At 38.5% G+C, this 19,188-nt stretch overlaps 1 protein-coding gene across 7 annotated transcripts in view; it reads left to right on the top strand.

Annotated features, from left to right (window-relative positions):
* The first annotated feature begins 5,363 nt into the window (after nucleotides 1-5,363).
* Nucleotides 5,364-19,188, top strand: part of HACE1 (HECT domain and ankyrin repeat containing E3 ubiquitin protein ligase 1) — a 46,749-nt gene continuing 32,924 nt past the window's right edge. For 2 of the 7 annotated variants that reach the window (XM_041478148.1, XM_041478149.1), the window contains exons 1-8: nucleotides 5,364-5,546; nucleotides 10,535-10,589; nucleotides 11,704-11,793; nucleotides 13,628-13,732; nucleotides 15,001-15,076; nucleotides 15,419-15,550; nucleotides 16,415-16,497; nucleotides 18,748-18,844. In XM_041478148.1, coding sequence (XP_041334082.1) covers nucleotides 5,471-5,546; nucleotides 10,535-10,589; nucleotides 11,704-11,793; nucleotides 13,628-13,732; nucleotides 15,001-15,076; nucleotides 15,419-15,550; nucleotides 16,415-16,497; nucleotides 18,748-18,844 — 714 coding nt within the window. In that variant the 5' untranslated portion in view covers nucleotides 5,364-5,470. Of the gene's footprint in view, nucleotides 5,547-5,921; nucleotides 5,940-7,277; nucleotides 7,337-10,534; nucleotides 10,590-11,703; nucleotides 11,862-13,627; nucleotides 13,733-15,000; nucleotides 15,077-15,418; nucleotides 15,551-16,414; nucleotides 16,498-18,747; nucleotides 18,845-19,188 lie in introns of those variants that run through there. The other 5 variants (XM_041478153.1, XM_041478152.1, XM_041478151.1 and 2 more) reach the window with 4 other exon arrangements.

The following is a 19,188-nucleotide window of genomic DNA, read 5'->3' as shown; positions in this document are numbered from 1 at the left end:
GTAACAAGAGACAGGATAAGACCAAACAGATTCAAGCTGAATCAGAGGAGGTTTAGATGGGATACTAGGAGAAATTTCTTCATCAAAAGGGTTGTCAATCACCGGAACAGGCTGCCCAGGGAAGTGGTTGAGTCACCATCCCTGGAGGTATTTAAAAGTTGTGCAGTACTGGTACTTAGGGACATGGTTTAGTGCTGGACATAGCAATGCTGGGTTAATGGTTGGACTCAATGATCCTAGAGTTCTTTGCAGGCAAAACAAAAAATTATGCTCTTTTATCTATTTCTAAGTATTTACTAATATTTTTCCTTTCTGCAGAGATTCGGTATTTTTTCAAAGCAGTCCTGTTTCATAGTTTTCTCGTAAATTAATAGGGCCTGTTGAACTGAATCCAAGTAAAAACCCTTTTATTTATTTTTTTTTTAAAGGAGACAACAATCTATAGATGAAATGTACCTTCCCACATATTGAATTTGTTCTTGTAGTTTGGTGTACTGTGATGACAAAAGGTACAGTTTAGGACTGGATGCTTGAGCTCAGCACTGTCCAGAGAAGACTCTTTGTGAATAACTAGCAATCTGAAGATAGAAAAAACCTGAGATCCAAAGTTTACTAAGCCTTTATGCCACAAATTTCTCTTGGCATTTAAACACGGAAAAATCTATATCAATTCCTCACTTCCATGCTGTAGGCTAACTAGCATAAAGTTCTTCTAATTTTGAATATCTTTGTGAAGAATGTACAGAGGAAAAAAACAGAGTGAAAGAGCTGAATGTTTTTAGTTTTGCATAGTACTGCATTCCATTTCTGACAACAATCTGTATTCCTCCCAATCCTGAAAAAAATAAATTCTTATCTCTGAAGAAAAGTTTTTTTGTAGAAAAAAAAATGCCACGAGCACCAGAGTTTTAACTGTAAAGGATGGTATTATCTTTTTTGAAAAGAAACAGTCTACCTCTCATCCTCCCTGAGACTGCTCACAGAATGAAATTACTCTGTATAGCAAGGACAGTGTTTCTTCCACAGTGCTGATAATTGGTTTGATTTCATTCACTGTGAAAGACAAGTTTGACCAATTGTTTGTAGGCAGTTGAACATGACATCTTCAGATATGTAAGTGCAAGGGACAGATATATAGAGGTCCCCTTATCTCCCCTTATCTCAGTATTGAAGGGGACTCTGCTGACTGCATTCAATGAGCAAATGACTTAAACCTTAGGTAGTATCTTGGGAACCTTAATCTTTCCTTGAGATGTAAATTTTTCCTTGACATCAAGAAAACTAATAAAATTTATAAGTATTGCTATACCTGTCATAGTATAAACAAATTAAGCTAATTTTACTCTTTTCAGCTAATTTTACTCACTTAAAAGTTCTCCATTTATGACTTAGTCTTACTACAGGTGTCTTACAAACACCTCCAAAAGTGTCCACTTTTAGTGCAATACCCATTTCTAAACTAGACAGAATTAATTACCATGCAGAGGTGCCTAGTTCTCCACAGCAGTCAATATAGGCATGGACAGCTGCAATACCACTGGAAAAGCAAACTGTTCAAGTAGAAATTTCCTGGAACGTACTAAAAGCTCATAGAGTCAAGCTGAGACTTTTTTAGAATGATGAAGTCTACTACAAAGTAGTCTACAAAAAAGAGAAACCTTAGCCATATGTGCAGCCCTCAAACCAACTAGGTGGATCTGGAATTAGATCATCCTCTGAAAAGGATATTGAACGTTGTGACCATTGACACTGACCACTGACATCATGTCACCCCTACCTGGATTGCTTTTTTTCTGGCCTCCGCTGGATTTTCCTTCCTTGAAGTTTTACACAGTCATCAATTAAAGCAGTTATTGCACATTGTAGACTTCTTCAGGCTGTAGTGGAAAGAATAAGGCTACAAAGCTGCAAATGCCCATCCATATGTCCTAGCTGTTTGGGAATGTCTTGGCAAGCAGAATAAGTTTGTGCAAGAAAATCTGAATAGGGTCAAAAATGGAGGGACAGAAGGCAAGGATGTTTGGAGTGATGGCGTTTGTCTTCCCAAATCATCGCTACATGTGGTGGAGCCCAGTTTTCCTTGGCATGGCTGAACACCTGCCTGCCCATGGGAAGTGGAGAAAAAAATTCCTTGTTCTGATTTGATTGTATGTGCAGATTTTGTTTTACCTTTTAAATTGTCTTTGTCTCAACCCACAGGTTTCTCATTTTTACCCTTCCGATTCTCTTCCCCATCCCACCGGAGTGATTGGGAGGGGCTGAGCTGCTGGCTTTTGTTTCTCACAAAAAGGATGCCAGGTGGGGTTGATCTCTTCTCCCAGGCAACCAGGGACAGGACAAGAGGACATAGTATTAAGCTTCACCAGGGGAGATTTAGGCTGGACATTAGGAAGAAGTTTCTCACAAAAAGGATGATAAATTGTCTTTGTCTCAACCCACAGGTTTCTCATTTTTACCCTTCCGATGCTCTTCCCCGTCCCACCGGAGTGACTGGGAGGGGATGAGCTGCTGGCTGTGGCTAAACCACAAAGACCCCAGGAGACAGAGAGTAGAAGAACCTGTATTTAGGTCAAGGAAGACCTTGTGTTTAGAGTTGGGAGACTGTGCAGCTTATTGCTATGGAAAAGAGTCAGTTAGTATGTATGCCCATTCTCTTCTTTCCTGAAAGTTTGTGACAGTATGGAAGGTAATAACCACCAGGATTTTATCAACTCTCTGTCCCAACAAGAACTAAGAAGAATTTAAACCACAATGAGATCAAGCAAGGCTGGCTAAGTAAGAGTAAGAACTTGTATTATCTCTTCACTGTCCACTAATAGCATTTCCTCCCTGCTGATTGCAGATCACAGTAAAACACTCAATATTTAAAACAAAAATTTACTAAGGATTTTATACTGTTGTATCAATCCTTTAACTTTTGAGGATGTATCCTAAATATACTTTGTGTTTAGCACTGAATTAGAAGCTAAATACATACAAAATTATAACATATTGTGACTGATTGCATACTCCTAATGTTTTTGTTTCAGCCCATTATTTTGGTGCTTTTAAAAGATGCCACCAAATATGTTTTGTGGCAGTGTTGCACTGAAAGAATATTACTGTACTTAGAGAGGATTTCAAAAGATATTGAAAATTTGGAAAAAAGCACACATTCTCCAGTTTCCTCACTTTCCTCTTTGGTTTCAATGAGCAGTTGTTCATACATATTGTAGTTCTAATATTAGGTGTGTCTGGAATCATTCTCACAGAAAAGGAAATGGACTTCAAGCGGTCACTTAATTAATCCTCTACACAAGTGAGAACATTTAGAAATTTGAACTAACTCTAACCTCAGCCCCATGAAACTTGTAATAAAAGGAAATAGCTCTCCAAGGCCCTGTGCAGAGAGGAGCCTGTGCTGCAGCAGATTTGCTGGCAGGAGTTGTGACCCTGTGGAGACCTCCACTGGAGCAGCCTGTTCCTGGAGGCCTGCACTCCATGGAAGGGACTCATGCTGGAAGAGTTCATGAAGAACTGCAGCCTGTGGAAGGAATATATGTTGGAGAAGTTTGTGGAGGACTGACTTCTATGGGAACGACTCCACACTGGAGATGTCCTCCCTCTGGGGAAGAAGGAACAGCATAGAACCTGTGTGATGAGCTTACCACAGCCCTCATTTCCTGTCCCCCTATGCTGCTTGTGGGGAGAAGGTAGAGAATCTAGGCATGAAGTTGAGGAATAAGGGAGTTGTGTTGGGGGGGAAGGTGTTTTTTAAAATTTAGTTTTTGTTTCTCATTAACCTACACTGATTTGATTGGTAATAAAATAAATTAATTTTTTCCCCCAGGTCATATCTTCATGACATTCCTTATTTTTCCACTTCTAATTTGTCCTGTACAGTGTTTCTTTTCCAGATAGCAGAGTCCAAGTCAGTTCTCACTTACATGGAGTCCAATTCACAGGGCCTTTTGCAATAGAACAAGGGGTCATGGTTTTAAATTGAAGAAGGGTTGATTCAGATTAGAGATGAGAAAAATGATTTTTACAATGAGAATAGTGAAATGCTGGAACAGGTTGCCCAGAGAGGTGGATGCCACAGACCTGCAAGCATGTAAGTTCAGGTTGGACAGTACTTTGATCTAGTTGAAAATGTCCCTGTTCATTGCAGAGAGGTTGGAATGGGTGACCTTTAAAAGTCTATTCCAATTTAAACTATCCCATGATTCTTGATTGTCCTTGTTGTCCTTTCTGAACCTGTTTCAAATCTTAGATACATTTTCTTCATTTTTCCAAGTCAGAGTCATTGGAGCATTTTACAGAATGAAACAATGAAAGCATTACACAGAAGCAGATCACAACAGATCCCTGTGGAGACCCATGTACCTTCTTGCATTTGGAAGTTGACCATGAATAAAATCTTTTTGGGGTATGTTTTCTTTACATTCAATTTTTACATAACTTTTTCATTCTCACTTTACAGCATTGTTATGTAGCCCATACTCCCCTGGTTTGCCAAGATTGCATCAACACATGAAGCATCATTAAAGCCAAAATACACAACACTGAAATCTCCTTCACGCTTGACAACATGTATTATCGTCCTAGAGGAAGAAATGAATTGACAGGCTCACGCTTGTAGTTGTTTCCTTGCCCAGTTCAAGTGTGTATAGTTTTTGTGCTGTCACTAGAAGGGCAGTGAAGCTGGTGAAGGGTCTGGAGCACAAGTCCTGTGAGGAGCAGCTGAGGGAGCTGGGAGTGTTTGGCCTGGAGGAAAGGAGGCTCAGGGCTGACCTTATCACCTGAAAGGAAGGTGTAGCCAGGTGGGGTTGATCTCTTCTCCCAGGCAACCAGGGACAGGACAAGAGGACATAGTATTAAGCTTCACCAGGGGAGATTTAGGCTGGACATTAGGAAGAAGTTTCTCACAAAAAGGATGATGGGGCATTGGAATGGGCTGCCCGAGTAGGTGGTGGAATCACCATCCCTGGAGGTGTTTAAAAAAAGACTGGATGTGGCACTTGGTGCCACGGTCCAGTTGACACGGTGGTGCTCAGTCATAGGCTGGACTCGATGATTTCAGAGGTCTTTTCCAGCCTGATCGGTTCTGTGATTCTGTCCCGCTTAGGTGCGTTCGCAGCCCCATTCCCTTCCGTGCTTCCGGGGAAATGAGCCCGCACTGGCAGGATTACCTGGCAGGGGCGGCTTCAAAAGGCATTACATTTTTATTTTTATTTGTAACAAGCAGACGTTTTAAGATCCATTTTCTACGACATTTGAAAATTCACCGCCCACACCCCTTTCCTGCCTTGGCGAAAAAGCAAACTGAGGGAGCTCGCCACCGCCCCCAGCTCCGCCCCGCGCATGCGCGCAGCACCCCGGGGTGGCGGCGGCCTGGGCGGCCTCGGTGCCGCCGGCGCCGCGATGGGCTGAGTGGGGGCGGGCGGTGGCAGCGGGGGGTGTCCGCGGCTCCGGGCTGGGCGCTCCGAGGATGGAGAGAGCCATGGAGCAGCTCAACCGGCTGACCAGGTCCCTGCGCCGCGCCCGCACCGTGGAGCTGCCGGACGGTAGGAGCGGGGCCCTGACATAGCGGTGGGTCCAGGCGGCCTCCGCGCCCGGGCCGGCGGGGATGCGTTGAGGCGGCTGGGGAGGATGGGAACGGGCTTCCTCTCTCCGCCTCTGACAGGCTCTGTTTGTTTGTGGCGCTGACAGCAACAGCGGCGTCCCCTTCCTTCCCCCGCTGCCCCGCCGCCTCCGTGGCGGGCGCGGGGGATCCCTGCCGGCTGCTGCCGCCCGGAGCCCGGACGAGTGGGGCGCCGGGGTGCCGGACACCGGCTGTATTCCCTTGTGAATCCTTCGCCAGGTGCCTCGTCGATGACACAGTAGTGATGAAAAGTCTTTGTGTTTTTTTTCTTTTTTTTTTTTGTCTGTTTGTTTTTTAGTGGTGCTGAATTGAAAAGGTATTGTAAGTCACTGTCCCCCGTCACAGCTGATTTTCTTTTTGGCTCTAAATCACTTCGCATGGGTGCTGGTCCCCCATATCAGGATGGGTTTGAAGTCATGTGCTGTCACTGTGCTTTCTTCAGTGTTTACTTTTATGGATGATTCTTTGGCTGCCGGTCTGTCAGCTTTCATCTCCAGTGGTGGAGCAGAGGGAGTAATGTTGTTTTCTCTATGCATTCCCTGTTTGCACTTCCTGGTGTCCTCCTTAACTGCGCTACTACAGCCTTCACTTATTGTCACCTGTCACAGTTCCAGTGTCTTGCAGTGCAGTTGCTTGTAAATTTCACTTGACAGGCAAGTTTCAGGCAGATTTTGCTTCGGCTTGCAAGCCTTTGAATGGCAGCAGTGAAAATTGATGTAATACTATTACCTTAAGCTTAGACTTAGAGAAATAATGGAGTAGCACCAGTTTAACTAATTGAAGATGCTAATATGAATAACGCTTTGCACGACTTGTGTCAGTTGGAGCTGCTTTAAATTTACTTCAGTACTAACGTAGGCAAATTGATTCTGAATTTCATCTGTTTTCCTCACATCTTGGGCATTTTTATCTTCTACTTCATAGATAGTTGTGTCTATGGAATGGCAGTGCAAGTGCAAGCCAATGAGAATAGTGAAATGCTGGAACAGGTTGCCCAGAGAGGTGGATGCCACAGACCTGCAAGCATGTAAGTTCAGGTTGGACAGTACTTTGATCTAGTTGAAAATGTCCCTGTTCATTGCAGAGAGGTTGGAATGGGTGACCTTTAAAAGTCTATTCCAATTTAAACTATCCCATGATTCTTGATTGTCCTTGTTGTCCTTTCTGAACCTGTTTCAAATCTTAGATACATTTTCTTCATTTTTCCAAGTCAGAGTCATTGGAGCATTTTACAGAATGAAACAATGAAAGCATTACACAGAAGCAGATCACAACAGATCCCTGTGGAGACCCATGTACCTTCTTGCATTTGGAAGTTGACCATGAATAAAATCTTTTTGGGGTATGTTTTCTTTACATTCAATTTTTACATAACTTTTTCATTCTCACTTTACAGCATTGTTATGTAGCCCATACTCCCCTGGTTTGCCAAGATTGCATCAACACATGAAGCATCATTAAAGCCAAAATACACAACACTGAAATCTCCTTCACGCTTGACAACATGTATTATCGTCCTAGAGGAAGAAATGAATTGACAGGCTCACGCTTGTAGTTGTTTCCTTGCCCAGTTCAAGTGTGTATAGTTTTTGTGCTGTCACTCATTTTTATCTTATACTTCATAGATAGTTGTGTCTATGGAATGGCAGTGCAAGTGCAAGCCTTGAGACCTTTGGAACAAGTACTTCCATCATCCTGTAGTGCAGAAGGAGTGTGAGTTCTATGCATTCCTTAGGAATTGCATGAAACAAATCAGTGGGACTGATATAAGGAGATAAATAGGCTTAACACACTGAAGTCTCAAACTGCATTGCATGAAGGTCTCTGTTCAATGGCCATCCAACTTTGGGTCCGTCTTAGCTCTTTAGATATCTTCTTTCTTGACCTTGGTGTTCCTTAGGTTCATGCAGGTCTGCCCAAACTCTTCTTGAGAAGCAGGTTTGGCTTGTAGTATCTTGTTCCAAACATGTGCTGACAGGATCAGCTTGGAATATTCCACACTGGTCTGGGATAATATGTAGTTTGGTGGCTTGTTGTGTGCTGTGTCTGGTCTCTTGAATTATGACTCCCCCCTCTTTACCCCCACTGTATTTGAATAACTTTAATTTGACATTCAGTTTGAAAGATACGTAGTTTACCCCTCCATCCTTAAAGTGAGAATCATGGTTCTCTCACAGGAAGTGGAGATGTATGTTTGAATTTACTTATGCTGAAGAAGGCAATAAATCCCAATAAATGGAAGTATTAAACTTCCATTGCATGTGCCATAGCCACTAGGGTATTATGTGCACAGTGCTGACACTTCTTTAAGATGTGATCTCTGCCAACTTCACAACGGTATCTCTGAGGAAATAAAGTAGTATCTTGCCAGGGCAGGATTCTAGATAATGAATTTCAAGTGTTTTTTTCCTTAAAGCAAGTCTTAACACCTGAGTCCAGTGCCAGTGAATACCCTGAGCTTGCAAGCAGAACTTTTTGTTTTTTTATCACTCTCCCAAAGTATCCTTCAGCAGTTGTTTTCTGGACACTTGAGAGCTTGACACAAATTTCTGGATGCTACTCTTAAGGTTCAGTGCCTGAAAACTAGGTCTTGCAGCCCAAAGCTGTGACATTATGTTTGGTGTGCCTTTTTTTTGTCTTTATATAATCAAGATTTGGAAAGCAGGAAAATAAGTTTGGTGAGTCCATGAGGTGTATAATGCTTTTCTCTACCTGCTGTCATGTAGTTTGTGTCATTTGGAGTTCTTTTTTTATGACTAGAGAAAATAATCACCAAAAATAAGCATAAAAGCTCCTTGGTCCCACACCCTCTTAATTACTTCTTACAGAAGAACTCTGGGAAAATCTGCATGTGCTCCACAGCATAATTTTTGCTAATAGAATAGCAAAGGGCTTAGTTTTGTAACTGTGCCATAAATGCCTGTTATGGCCCAGCTACTCTTGTATTTAACTATTGACTTTTTCTAGATCACTGCACTTGCAATATAGTTAAATATAGTTAGAATCAATATTAAGCATTTCAGTTAAGTGTGCTGATACATTTAAAAGTTTTTTTTTCCACCTTTTTTTTGGTGTCTTGTATAGGGCCTGATTGTGGAAATATATAAGGATGTAATATTTAAATTTAGTTGATGTTCTTAAGTTTGGCTTTTTTATTTTATTTGGAAAGCTTTATCTTCCTGCCCAGAGCTTTTTGAAACAGAGCTTTTTATTTATACTGGGAGCTAATCATGGATAGATTTTGAAAAAGTGCTCAAATATTTTTCAAATAGTTGATATTTATTTAGCATGTATTTAATTTTGTTTCAGGATTCTTTCTCTCTGTCCCCTCCCTCCCAGCTTTTTCTTCCCCCAACAGTCAAATTCTAGGGGTGTGTGTTGGAGATGGAGTATCTGATGCTCACAGAACTCTGCCATAAGGAGCAATTTGTAGAGAGTTCAAACTTGAGAGCTTGGTGATGGCTGGTGACTCTCTGCAATGTTTAATCATAATTTGGTGTTTTGGGAGGCTTGTGTCTCCTGCACCATGTGTTTGCTATGAGCAATGTTATTTTTTAAATATTTGTTTTAAAATTTTTATAGCTGATGAAATGTGATTTGAATTTGATTTATTTCTGTCCAGTGTTCAAAGGCAATAATAGATTGTTAGAAAGAAGCATTGTTGCTTTCTTTTGTTAGCTAGGGACACACAACTTCAAATAGCTGATAGCAGCAGTAACCTTGGAGCACTGTAGAACAGTAATAACAACAAATAGCATAGCTACAGCATGATAACTTTTTGGATTCCACTTCATAATTCTGAAGAATCTTTATTTAGTATGAACTAAATGTCACCTTGCCTACCTAGTGGAAGTAGTGAATGTGTAGAGGCATGGTATAGAAAAGACACGAGATACTGTGCTTGTTTTAATTCTTCCTGTTCTGGTTGCTTTGTAATTTTGGATCAATGAAGGTGATGAGGAAAAACTTGAAAATAAAAATTTTTTGAGAACAGTCCTGTATTTCTGTATCCTGAAACCATATACCTGGGTTCTCAGAAAGCATAGCCCCTCCTGTCATAAGCTGGTATCTACATGAACATTCTGTGGAGATTGTACTCTCAAAAATGGGTAGCTTGTTGAAGGGAAAAATTATAATTAATTTTCCTTAATAAAAGAAAAAATTAATGCACATTAGTAATATTTATAATTGTTACATGTTAAACTATTTTAAGTTTTGTCAAATTAATCTTCTAAAAAGAGTATTTTACTTCAGGAAGTCTGTAAGTGACCAAACAGGCTCATTACACCCGTGCAGTGTGCTGGCGTTTGCAGCAGTAGTGGTGACAGAGTCTGTGTGGCTGAATGTGTGTTCCCACCACTGACATGAATCTTTGTGTTCTGGCCTTTTTTCATTGCCTTTGAGTGTGAAATACGAAACTGATTAGAGATTAAAAAGTAAAATGAAACTTACTGCACCCAGGTATTCAAGTATAGAGACAAAATTGAGTGGTTATGAAGTAATTTAAAAAAGTCACTACTACAAAATTATAGTCTCAGGACTATGGAAGTCACCTTGAAAGACAGAAAACTTCCTTCTTTTTAAAATTAAATAGTTAAATGTTTTTGTTTTGTTTGGGTTTTTTAATGCACATCTCTTAAAAAGTTGGATTTAATTAACAGATTTGTCAATTCAAAGAAATTGACTTTGTAAAAGAAAAACAGCCACCTTGAAATTTCATGTATTGCAATTCTGTGAATTCTTTCTAAGTGTGACGGCTTTTTCTTTTTAATGAAACTTCATGTGTGTAGAATCTGTGTAAAAAAAATTATCTATTTCAAGTGGACACTTGAAAATGCAAGTGTTGCTAGATATGTTTATTTTCCATAAAAGATACCTTTGTGGTAACAGAGTAATTAAATTTCTTCCCAGATAATGAAACTGCTGTCTATACACTGATGCCGATGGTTATGGCTGACCAGCACAGGTGAGAGCTTCTTTAAATTTACCTTTTTTTTTTTTTTAAGGTCTGAAATACCCAGCCTGTTTGCTGAGGTCATAGCTCCTAAAGCTCCTAAAGACTCTCAGAAGTCTAGCTGCTGAATTGCTGAGTTCTGTTCTTCTAATTTGAAGTTAGTTACTGACTGTGTGCATCCCAGCATACCTTTACCTGTTTTGATTTATGCCATAGACCAGAACTGGGATTTCTTCTGTTGAAGCACATAGGAAAATTTGTCCTAGGATAAGAACAAAAGTGTTGTTTTATAACTGTCTCTTAGTTCTGAGTATGTATTTATGGATGACGTGGAAGCTCTTAGTCTCATTAGACTTCTCAGAATGACGTGGAATAAGAGTTGGAAAATGAGATTGAAGCTTCTGGAATTCCTCAAATGTATTCCTTAGTTTCACTTACTGAGTTGTCCTCAGTGCTTGGAACCTAGAGGCTGTGTAATGCCAGCTAAGTGGTGCTTCCTTCACATGAATTTTTTAGGGAAGCAGGCAGTAACTCTTACTGAAAGAGAAAGCTGCTTTTCCAGCCAGGATAAACATTTGTTCTGCTATGTAGTATTTTGAGATCACATGCAAGAGTTTTAAATCATGTGATCAGCCCATTACTGGAAGTGGAAAGGTCCTATTTAAATTTTTTATCCTGATCTTGTATCCTTCTACTTCATCATCATGATTTCACATACCAGTCTTCCCTCTGAACTTTGCCTATGTTTGGAAAAACTGTTGGATATGTGGTTGGGGTGATTGTGATAAGGGAGAAAATGGGAATCTATATTTTGTTTAAACCAAAGCTGTTGAGATGCTTTTCTTTTGTATTTGTAAAGAAGTGATTTGGTTGTTTGGTCTAATTCCTACTAGTTTGCATTTGGAACAATTTCCCAGTGTCGCAGTTCATTTTTTATGTACAGTAAGAAATGGAAAGGTATTGTTAATTAGTAAAAAACCCTATGTGATCTCTTGGTAATTAATTGAAGGGAAAAGAAATAGTGATTAAGTAAGAAATAGAGTACTTGTGTACAACTTAGAGTATAAACTTTGCTTGGATACTGTGAGCTATTTTTAAAATTAAAAAATTATTTTTCTATTTGAAGGTCTGTCTCAGAGCTGCTGTCAAATTCAAAATTTGATGTGAATTATGCCTTTGGACGTGTGAAGAGAAGTTTGCTTCATATTGCAGCAAAGTAAGACTTACTTGAGTCCAGTCCAGAAGTTAACAATGAAAATATTGCCACAAATCTAAGGCACCAATGTAAGCTGGAAAACTCTGTAGTGTCAGTTAACATTTTGTTTTCACACTTTTTGTATCTTGTTTGTTGTTCCTAGTAATGTGCCTGCCTCATAAAGAGGACAGATTTTACACATGGTATAAAATGGCTTTCCAAATTCCAGTGAAGGAAGTCTGGCTAGATAATTTTTTACCTTTCTGTGAAATCTCAAGTCTTTTAAAAAAATGCAGCCATGATGTGCGTGCTGTGTAGCTGGTTTGCTCTTGCCTTTGTAGAGGTAGAGAACTCTGATTTGCAGGTGCTGATTGTTTTTGAGGTATTCTAAAACGCTGGGAAGCGTTTGGATATTTTTTGGGAAGCAGCTATTCCAAAGTCCTTCACCGTAACTGAAGGAAATATAACTCAGGAGCTCACTGCTAATAAGTTTTGTATCTTGGATAGAGGGCTTCAGTGCAAATTTTGATTTACATTATTTATTGTTGGTATAGCTCTTCAGTGGGGATGACTCTATTTTATATGTAACTCTACCAAGAGACAGATAGGTTACCATCATATAAATAGAAGTTAACCAGATAGTTTTTGACATGACCTTTCAGGAAACTAAACTTTAAACTGATGAATGACTACTCTGTATTTATCTGCCTTTTTAAATATCTTGAAAGTTCTTACATTTAAATGGTTAAAAAAAAATGCAAAAAAACCCCAAAAAGGAAATAGTAGTAGTATTGCATATATATAGCAGTATTTGGCCACAATAAAGGTGGAAATGCCAGCTTCTTAAACAGACTATTAGAAATAGCTGTTTCCCAACTATTTCATCTCAGAATTACATAGTACTTGTATAAAATTTACTTAAGGAAGTACTTACAAAAATGCGAGCAAATTTTTAGCATGCGCTTTAGGAGTATATTTGAAAATACACTGAACTTCCTGATTCTAAAGATACAAGAAGTTGTGATACACTTAGTTTCTGGATTGTCTTTCATCTTGACTTAGTTATTGGGTTGCAAAGGGGTTATCAAGCTGCTGTTTTTGCAACATATTGTTAATCTTCATTTTCTTTGGGTTGTTGTGTAGCAGTTCTGATGTTGGGAAGATTTGTAAAAATGGATTAGCTGGTCACAACAGATACAAAAGTACTCTGTTTATCTTTTCAATCAGCTCATCCTCATCAAGAGTTCAGGAGCAAGATAAATATGTAATGCAGAGTTTCTGTCCTCTTAGTGACACTGGTTATCATGAAGAGCTGCTATATTATGTAAAGTAAGAGTTCAGCTCTTTATTACAGGTTCAGAACTGATAGCAGAGAAATATTTGTACTAGCAAATAAATATTTGTACAAGTTTTAGAATTTTCCTGATATTCAAACTTCTAAACATAACTTCCAGACACAGAAGCTTAGCAAACCCCAAAGTCTTTCATGGACATTCAGTCCTGTTAATAGATTAGGGATGAGGGAGGTGAGAGGAAATTGAAAGCAAAACTTTTAGAACAGTTTATAGTTTAAAGAATTAACAGTCCTAAAGACTCAGTGTTGTGTTTTAAAGTCATTAAAATCACAGAGAAGGCTGGCATCTATTCATTGCTACCAGTTATATTTGGTCACTTCTTGCTGCATTAAGTGACTTTCCTTATCTTTGTGTAGCCTGAACTATGAGGGTGTAAAACAATTTTATGTAAAGGTGTTCTAGTGAGTGTGATCTGTACATGGTATTGCTTTTGTCTTTATGCCAATACCGATTCGTAAATATCATTGTTACAGTTTTCCCCTTTCTTATTTTCTTCTTAGCTGTGGATCAGTTGAATGTCTTGTTTTATTATTAAAAAAAGGAGCAAATCCAAACTATCAGGACATCTCAGGATGTACTCCTCTCCATTTAGCAGCAAGGAATGGGTAAGCTTTTAAAGTCCTTAAACTCTTGAAATTTTTTTACATAATGCACTTGAGCTGACATGTTCTGTAATATTTTTGCATAGTTAAAAAAACACCTTTGGTTTTCACTTTTGAAAATTGAGAACATGGAGGTTAAAATCCTTACTTTGAGTATTCACAGAGTAATATTTTATAAATAGTAAGTCGTGTCTGAAATACTAATTCCAGTAGCAGTCATTTTAGTGTTTTCTGGTAATTGGAGGCATACAATAGTAATTGAACGAGGGATACATTCACCTTCCAGTTAGCTGAGTAAGAAAAGGTTTTGGAGGGCCTGGAGGGGGGTCAGAGACTTCTGATTTTTCTGAGATAGTGTCTCTAAGAAAATTTTTCCTGCAAGAAAAGGAATACAAAGTTGGCCTGCACAATGTTAGGAGAGAGGCAGAGAAAGAACTCCAAACCAGTGAGCAAGTACCTTTTAAAGGTCTTACTTCTGGAATTGTAGTATGTGAAAAAGTGCAGCTGTGAAGGTAATGTTGTCTTTTTTCTTTATAGGACATGTGTGTGATACAATAAATGAATTGTATCACAGCTGGTACTCAGGTGAGGAGGTGGTAGTGTTTAGTGGCTTCTGGGTTTGTGTCAGGTCTATTTGTAGGAGAGGAAAGAAGCAGGCAAGTGGTGTATGATGAAATGCAGAAATAGACTCAAGAGACAGTTATGTGGGAATGAGGTATAAGAAAGGTGTGAAAAGTACCAAATAAAAAGGAAAATCAAAATAAATTTGTAAAGGTAAAGCACTTAGAGCATTAAAAGTGTTAAAAAACCAAACAAAACGTGAATTAGGAAAAAAATACCAAAACAAAGATTTGCATAGTTTTACAATGACTGTCTCATTAAGTAATGATTTAGTGGTGTACTGCAAACATGTCCACTGACATGTACAGGCGATGATGAACTTCATGGACTTCTATTAGATGAACTCTGGCTTTTGTTCTTGAGGGGGTGGTTCATGCAGAGCTGAAACTGATAGAGTAGTGGTTAAGTGTTTCTGCATTTTCCACAGAAACAGCTGTGATTTTAGCCCTATGTTGTTGTTTGCTACCCTTGCACTGTCTGTGAAGATCACTTCTCTCTTTCACATGCTCCGTACTGTACTCCTTATAAATTAGAACCACCTGTTATGCTTAGAACAATGATAAATTAGAGTTAGTGGAGCTCTAAGAAGATATTTAGTCTTTGTAAGTGATTTTTTCCGACTGAATTTTAATGTATTCTTTTGCTTACAGCCAGAAAAAATGTATGAGCAAGCTGCTGGAATACAGTGCAGATGTCAACATTTGTAATAATGAAGGCTTGACTGCAGTAAGTGCTATTAATTATCATGATGTTCATAAAATGAATGAAGAATTTGGAGATTCTTTGTTTTTAAGTTTTTGCTGTCTTGCATGTAAAACCAAACTGCTGTGTGTCCAGTGCCATCAAGAATCACAAGATGTGATCAAAATACTTAAGCATATGATTGTATTGTTCAAAGCTTCTCCTAATATTATGCAAAGCTTCTCTTTGTGAAAGTGTTGACAATAATACAGCCAGGTTTCAAATTTTTAATTTTAATTTTTTTTTAATTTTTATGGGATGTGTATATATATATATATATATATATAATTGCTAAAGGAGACAGATATATCATAATTTTATGCTTAGATTCATTGGTTGGCTGTCAATGGACGAACAGAATTGCTTCATGATCTTGTTCAGCACGTCAGTAATGTAGATGTTGAAGATGCCATGGGACAGACAGCCCTTCATGTAGCTTGTCAAAATGGACACAAGACAGTAAGTTTCTAAACTGTATGAACACAATTGATTTGTGAAGAACTTGGTAATGCCTCAAAGTTGTTGTGTTTCTTTTATAAACTTCAGAGTAGTAATGCACATGGTAATGGCTACAAGTGTGAAGAATGCTGTTGTGTGTCTCAGTATTGAGTGCATGCACTTCCATGGGAGCAACTTATTTATTCTTGCGGAGCTGATTGATCTCAGTGCCTTTGGGAGTTGAGATGACTTACTGTATACTGTTCAGCTCCTCTGTAGTGCTGTTATTGGCTTGTTAATATCAAGTTTTTATGTAATGTTAAATGTTTGAAAATGTTTTGCCTTATTTTTCAGAATATGTTTAATTCATAATTGTGCAAGCTATTATATGATTTTGAAATCTGAAATATTAATTTACTGTGAATGAAAAATGAAAACAGAGTTGAGTCAGTTACAATTTAACTCTAGAAATAAACAAGTTCAAATAAACTCTTCCATTATTGATCTGTGTGAATAATTTTTCTGCCTGGCCTTGTGTCAGGGCTGACTATTTATATTCAGAGTATAAGTCTGGATGCTTTACTTGAACTGCATTAGAGCCCTATAGAGTTACACAGATTGCCACCAGAACTATTTACTGCTAAAAAGAATAAACTCTAATTCTACCCAGATCCTTCCTGTTGTCCTTATCAGTGCTGGATTTTGGAAGGCCAAATTCTTAAAAGCTGTTACCTATAAATGTAGCAAATTTGTGACTGAAATGTAACAAAAGTTGTTTGAGAGTCTGCTCAGTGTTTTTGTATTTTACACATGCCCTAAATATTTCTAAGTCAATAGAGTTTTCCACTGCTCTGTTTCTAAGGATGGTGTTTTGTTCTCTTGTAGACGGTGCAGTGCTTGCTGGACAGCGGTGCAGACATAAACAGGCCGAACGTTTCTGGGGCAACTCCACTTTATTTTGCTTGCAGGTTATATACTTTTAACTTTGAATACCGGCCTAAAAGTGAAATGTTTTTTTCCCTTTTTGCAATAACTGGTTAGAAATTACAAAATACAGGAAATATAAAAGCTGACTGGTGTTTAATCGTGTCTCATTTCTGAGTGTAGTTTAGTGTCTTATCTAAATACTTAGGTTAGTACTGCAGGCTTATGTACCTCTTTCTAACAGACATGTTAAATACATACCTGTACATGTTCTAGCATGAGTCATAAATTGATGACTGGTGAACCCTTTTCTGAAAAAATGAATTCTGCCAGCTTAGATTATTTTGAGTATGCTAAAACCAGAGCCTTTTATAAGGTAAGTTTGGCTATTCCTTAATGTACAGTATGGTATTACAGTATACATGACATGTGCATATGTGTGTCAAAGTTACAATATTGAATTAAAATTACATTGTTGCTTTGATCAATTATGTTTTCTTCATAGTTATATTTCAAAATTAATCACATATGATAAATGATCTTTTGTTTTAATTAGAGCATTTTTTGCAATTTGTTAGAACATTTAAAATTTTTGCAATCCCTGTGCTTTGATTACAGGTTAAATAGCTCACATAAGATTGACTGTTTCTATAAGCAAAAGGAGAAATGGACTGGCCTGCTGGTCTGCTAAGAGTTACATTCTGGGAGCTGTGGTCTCTGGAGTGTAGGCTTGCGTATGTTGACTTGTGGCAGTTAAGAAGAAAGGAGGTGGAGAATAAATAGCTGCTAGCCTTAGTCCTTGATTTAGGGACTGACATTGGTACACACTTTAAAAGAAGTAAGCAGCTTGTCTTGGCTTGGAAGTTTTTCACAAGAAGGGAATGTGGCAAGTACAGGAGTCATATTCTTTGGAAATTATCAAGTGGGGAATCTGGCAGAGTAGAATGAAGAGGTTGTACTACAGCAAACCTGAAAAGAAGGGTTGTAAGTTCCTGATGACAGGGAGGGCAGGATGTGGTAGCAGTGGCAGGTGGTAGCTGCAGAAAGGGTATCAGTATTCAAAGTCTGAGTCTGAAGCACCTGTTTTGTCAATGTGTTGGGTTGTGCATTTAGTCTAGATAATTACAGTGAAGATGCTGCAAGTAGGCCATTAGTCTGATCTTCTTTCTGACCTTTAATGTTTGTTTGCATTGGGACAAATCTGGTACATTAGATTAATCTGTTGGCTTCCTGGGCTGGAAGGACAGGACTGAGGAGAAGTCATCTGTGAGTTATTGAGAGATCAGTGGAGCTACCTCTTGCCTCTCAGCTGTTAGTTGTCACTTTACCTGTGTCCTTTCTGAACTGACAACCTGCACCTATCAGGCTGAGGATGCAGGCAGCCTCTTGTATTCCAGGATGCCAAATACCATTTTACTGTACATCCATTGGTGTAAAGGGTGTACTGCAAACTAGCTTGAGGAATAAAACATCACTGAAAAAACTTGTATCTGTAACCTTAATTGCTATGTCTTTTTTATCAGTCTTTCATTTCACCCTTTAGATGCTTCTCTGTGTTTGGCAGTGTATGCACTTAATGCTGGTGAAGGCAATATTGAAGTAATTGTTCCATGTGGTTTTAATGAAGTAAACCTCTGATCACTGGTACTCAGTTTCTCATTTTTTTCAGGAGAAAGGATTTGGGAAAGTGTTAAGAGGTATAAACAGTTGGTTTTTCTATTTTCTAGGCAATGCTGGCATGTTGGGAAATTGTAACTTGGGGGGACCAAAAGGTCCTGTACAACCTATAAGCAGATTAGTGAATAGACTTTGAATGCAAAAGTAAAAGTCATCCCTTCTAGAGGATATGCAAGACATTTGTGTATAGAAATTAGAGCCCTTTGAGTGATGTAGTTGTCTCTTGTACAAAAAAAAGTTATTGATAAAAATATCTTGCTAATATTTTATTGATGGTTAAAGCACTATTAGATTGTTTTTTTTCCCAAACATGGTAGAAGTGAGCAAAGAACTTGGCAAAGATAGCTTCCTCTGTGAAGTAAATTAGGATGTAAATTGAGAAAGAGCTCTCTTTTTGCAGGAAATGCAGCTCATAAATATTTGAGGCGAGGCTAAGATGAATCATTTCTGAATGATGAGAGTGACTCTGACTTCATAAATAGCCTGAATTTTGCTCTGCTCTTTTGCAGTAACTATTTTCTTCTAGCCTATGTTTCATTTGTTAGATGCAATAAAGACAGATTTATGACTCAGGATCATAAATGCTGTATTAACTGTCATTCTTCTCTTTTAAATAGCCATGGTCAGAGAGACACTGCACAAATTCTTTTGATGAGAGGAGCCAAATATTTACCAGACAAGAACGGTGTTACTCCACTGGATCTCTGTGTACAGGTATTAAGTTAGCAACACTTTTCTGTGAATTTCTGTGACTTACTACAGTGTCACCTGATCATTATTACCTTTTTTTATTCTTAAAGCCGTTGAAAGATGGTAATCCTTTGGCGAAACAAGTGCAAAATGTAATTTTTTAATAATGAAATTGATTCTACAGGCAGGTTCATAATTTCTACCCTTTACATAAGCCAGATGCAAGACTTATGAGAAAGAAATCCATTTGACTAGAAAGTTTTGGAATCCTTGGTATAATGGTAGTACACAATTTAGGTGTTTACCTGTTAGCAATTAAGAAGTAAAGGCACGCAGAAAGTAGTGATTTTTTTTTAATCTCAAATAAT

The sequence above is a fragment of the Pyrgilauda ruficollis genome, unplaced genomic scaffold (genome assembly GCF_017590135.1).
Source record: "Pyrgilauda ruficollis isolate IOZ18807 unplaced genomic scaffold, ASM1759013v1 scaffold43, whole genome shotgun sequence".
Classification (NCBI taxonomy): Eukaryota; Metazoa; Chordata; class Aves; order Passeriformes; family Passeridae; genus Pyrgilauda; species Pyrgilauda ruficollis.
Note: the sequence above shows the minus strand (reverse complement) of the source record. Positions and strands in the feature narration are given on the sequence as shown.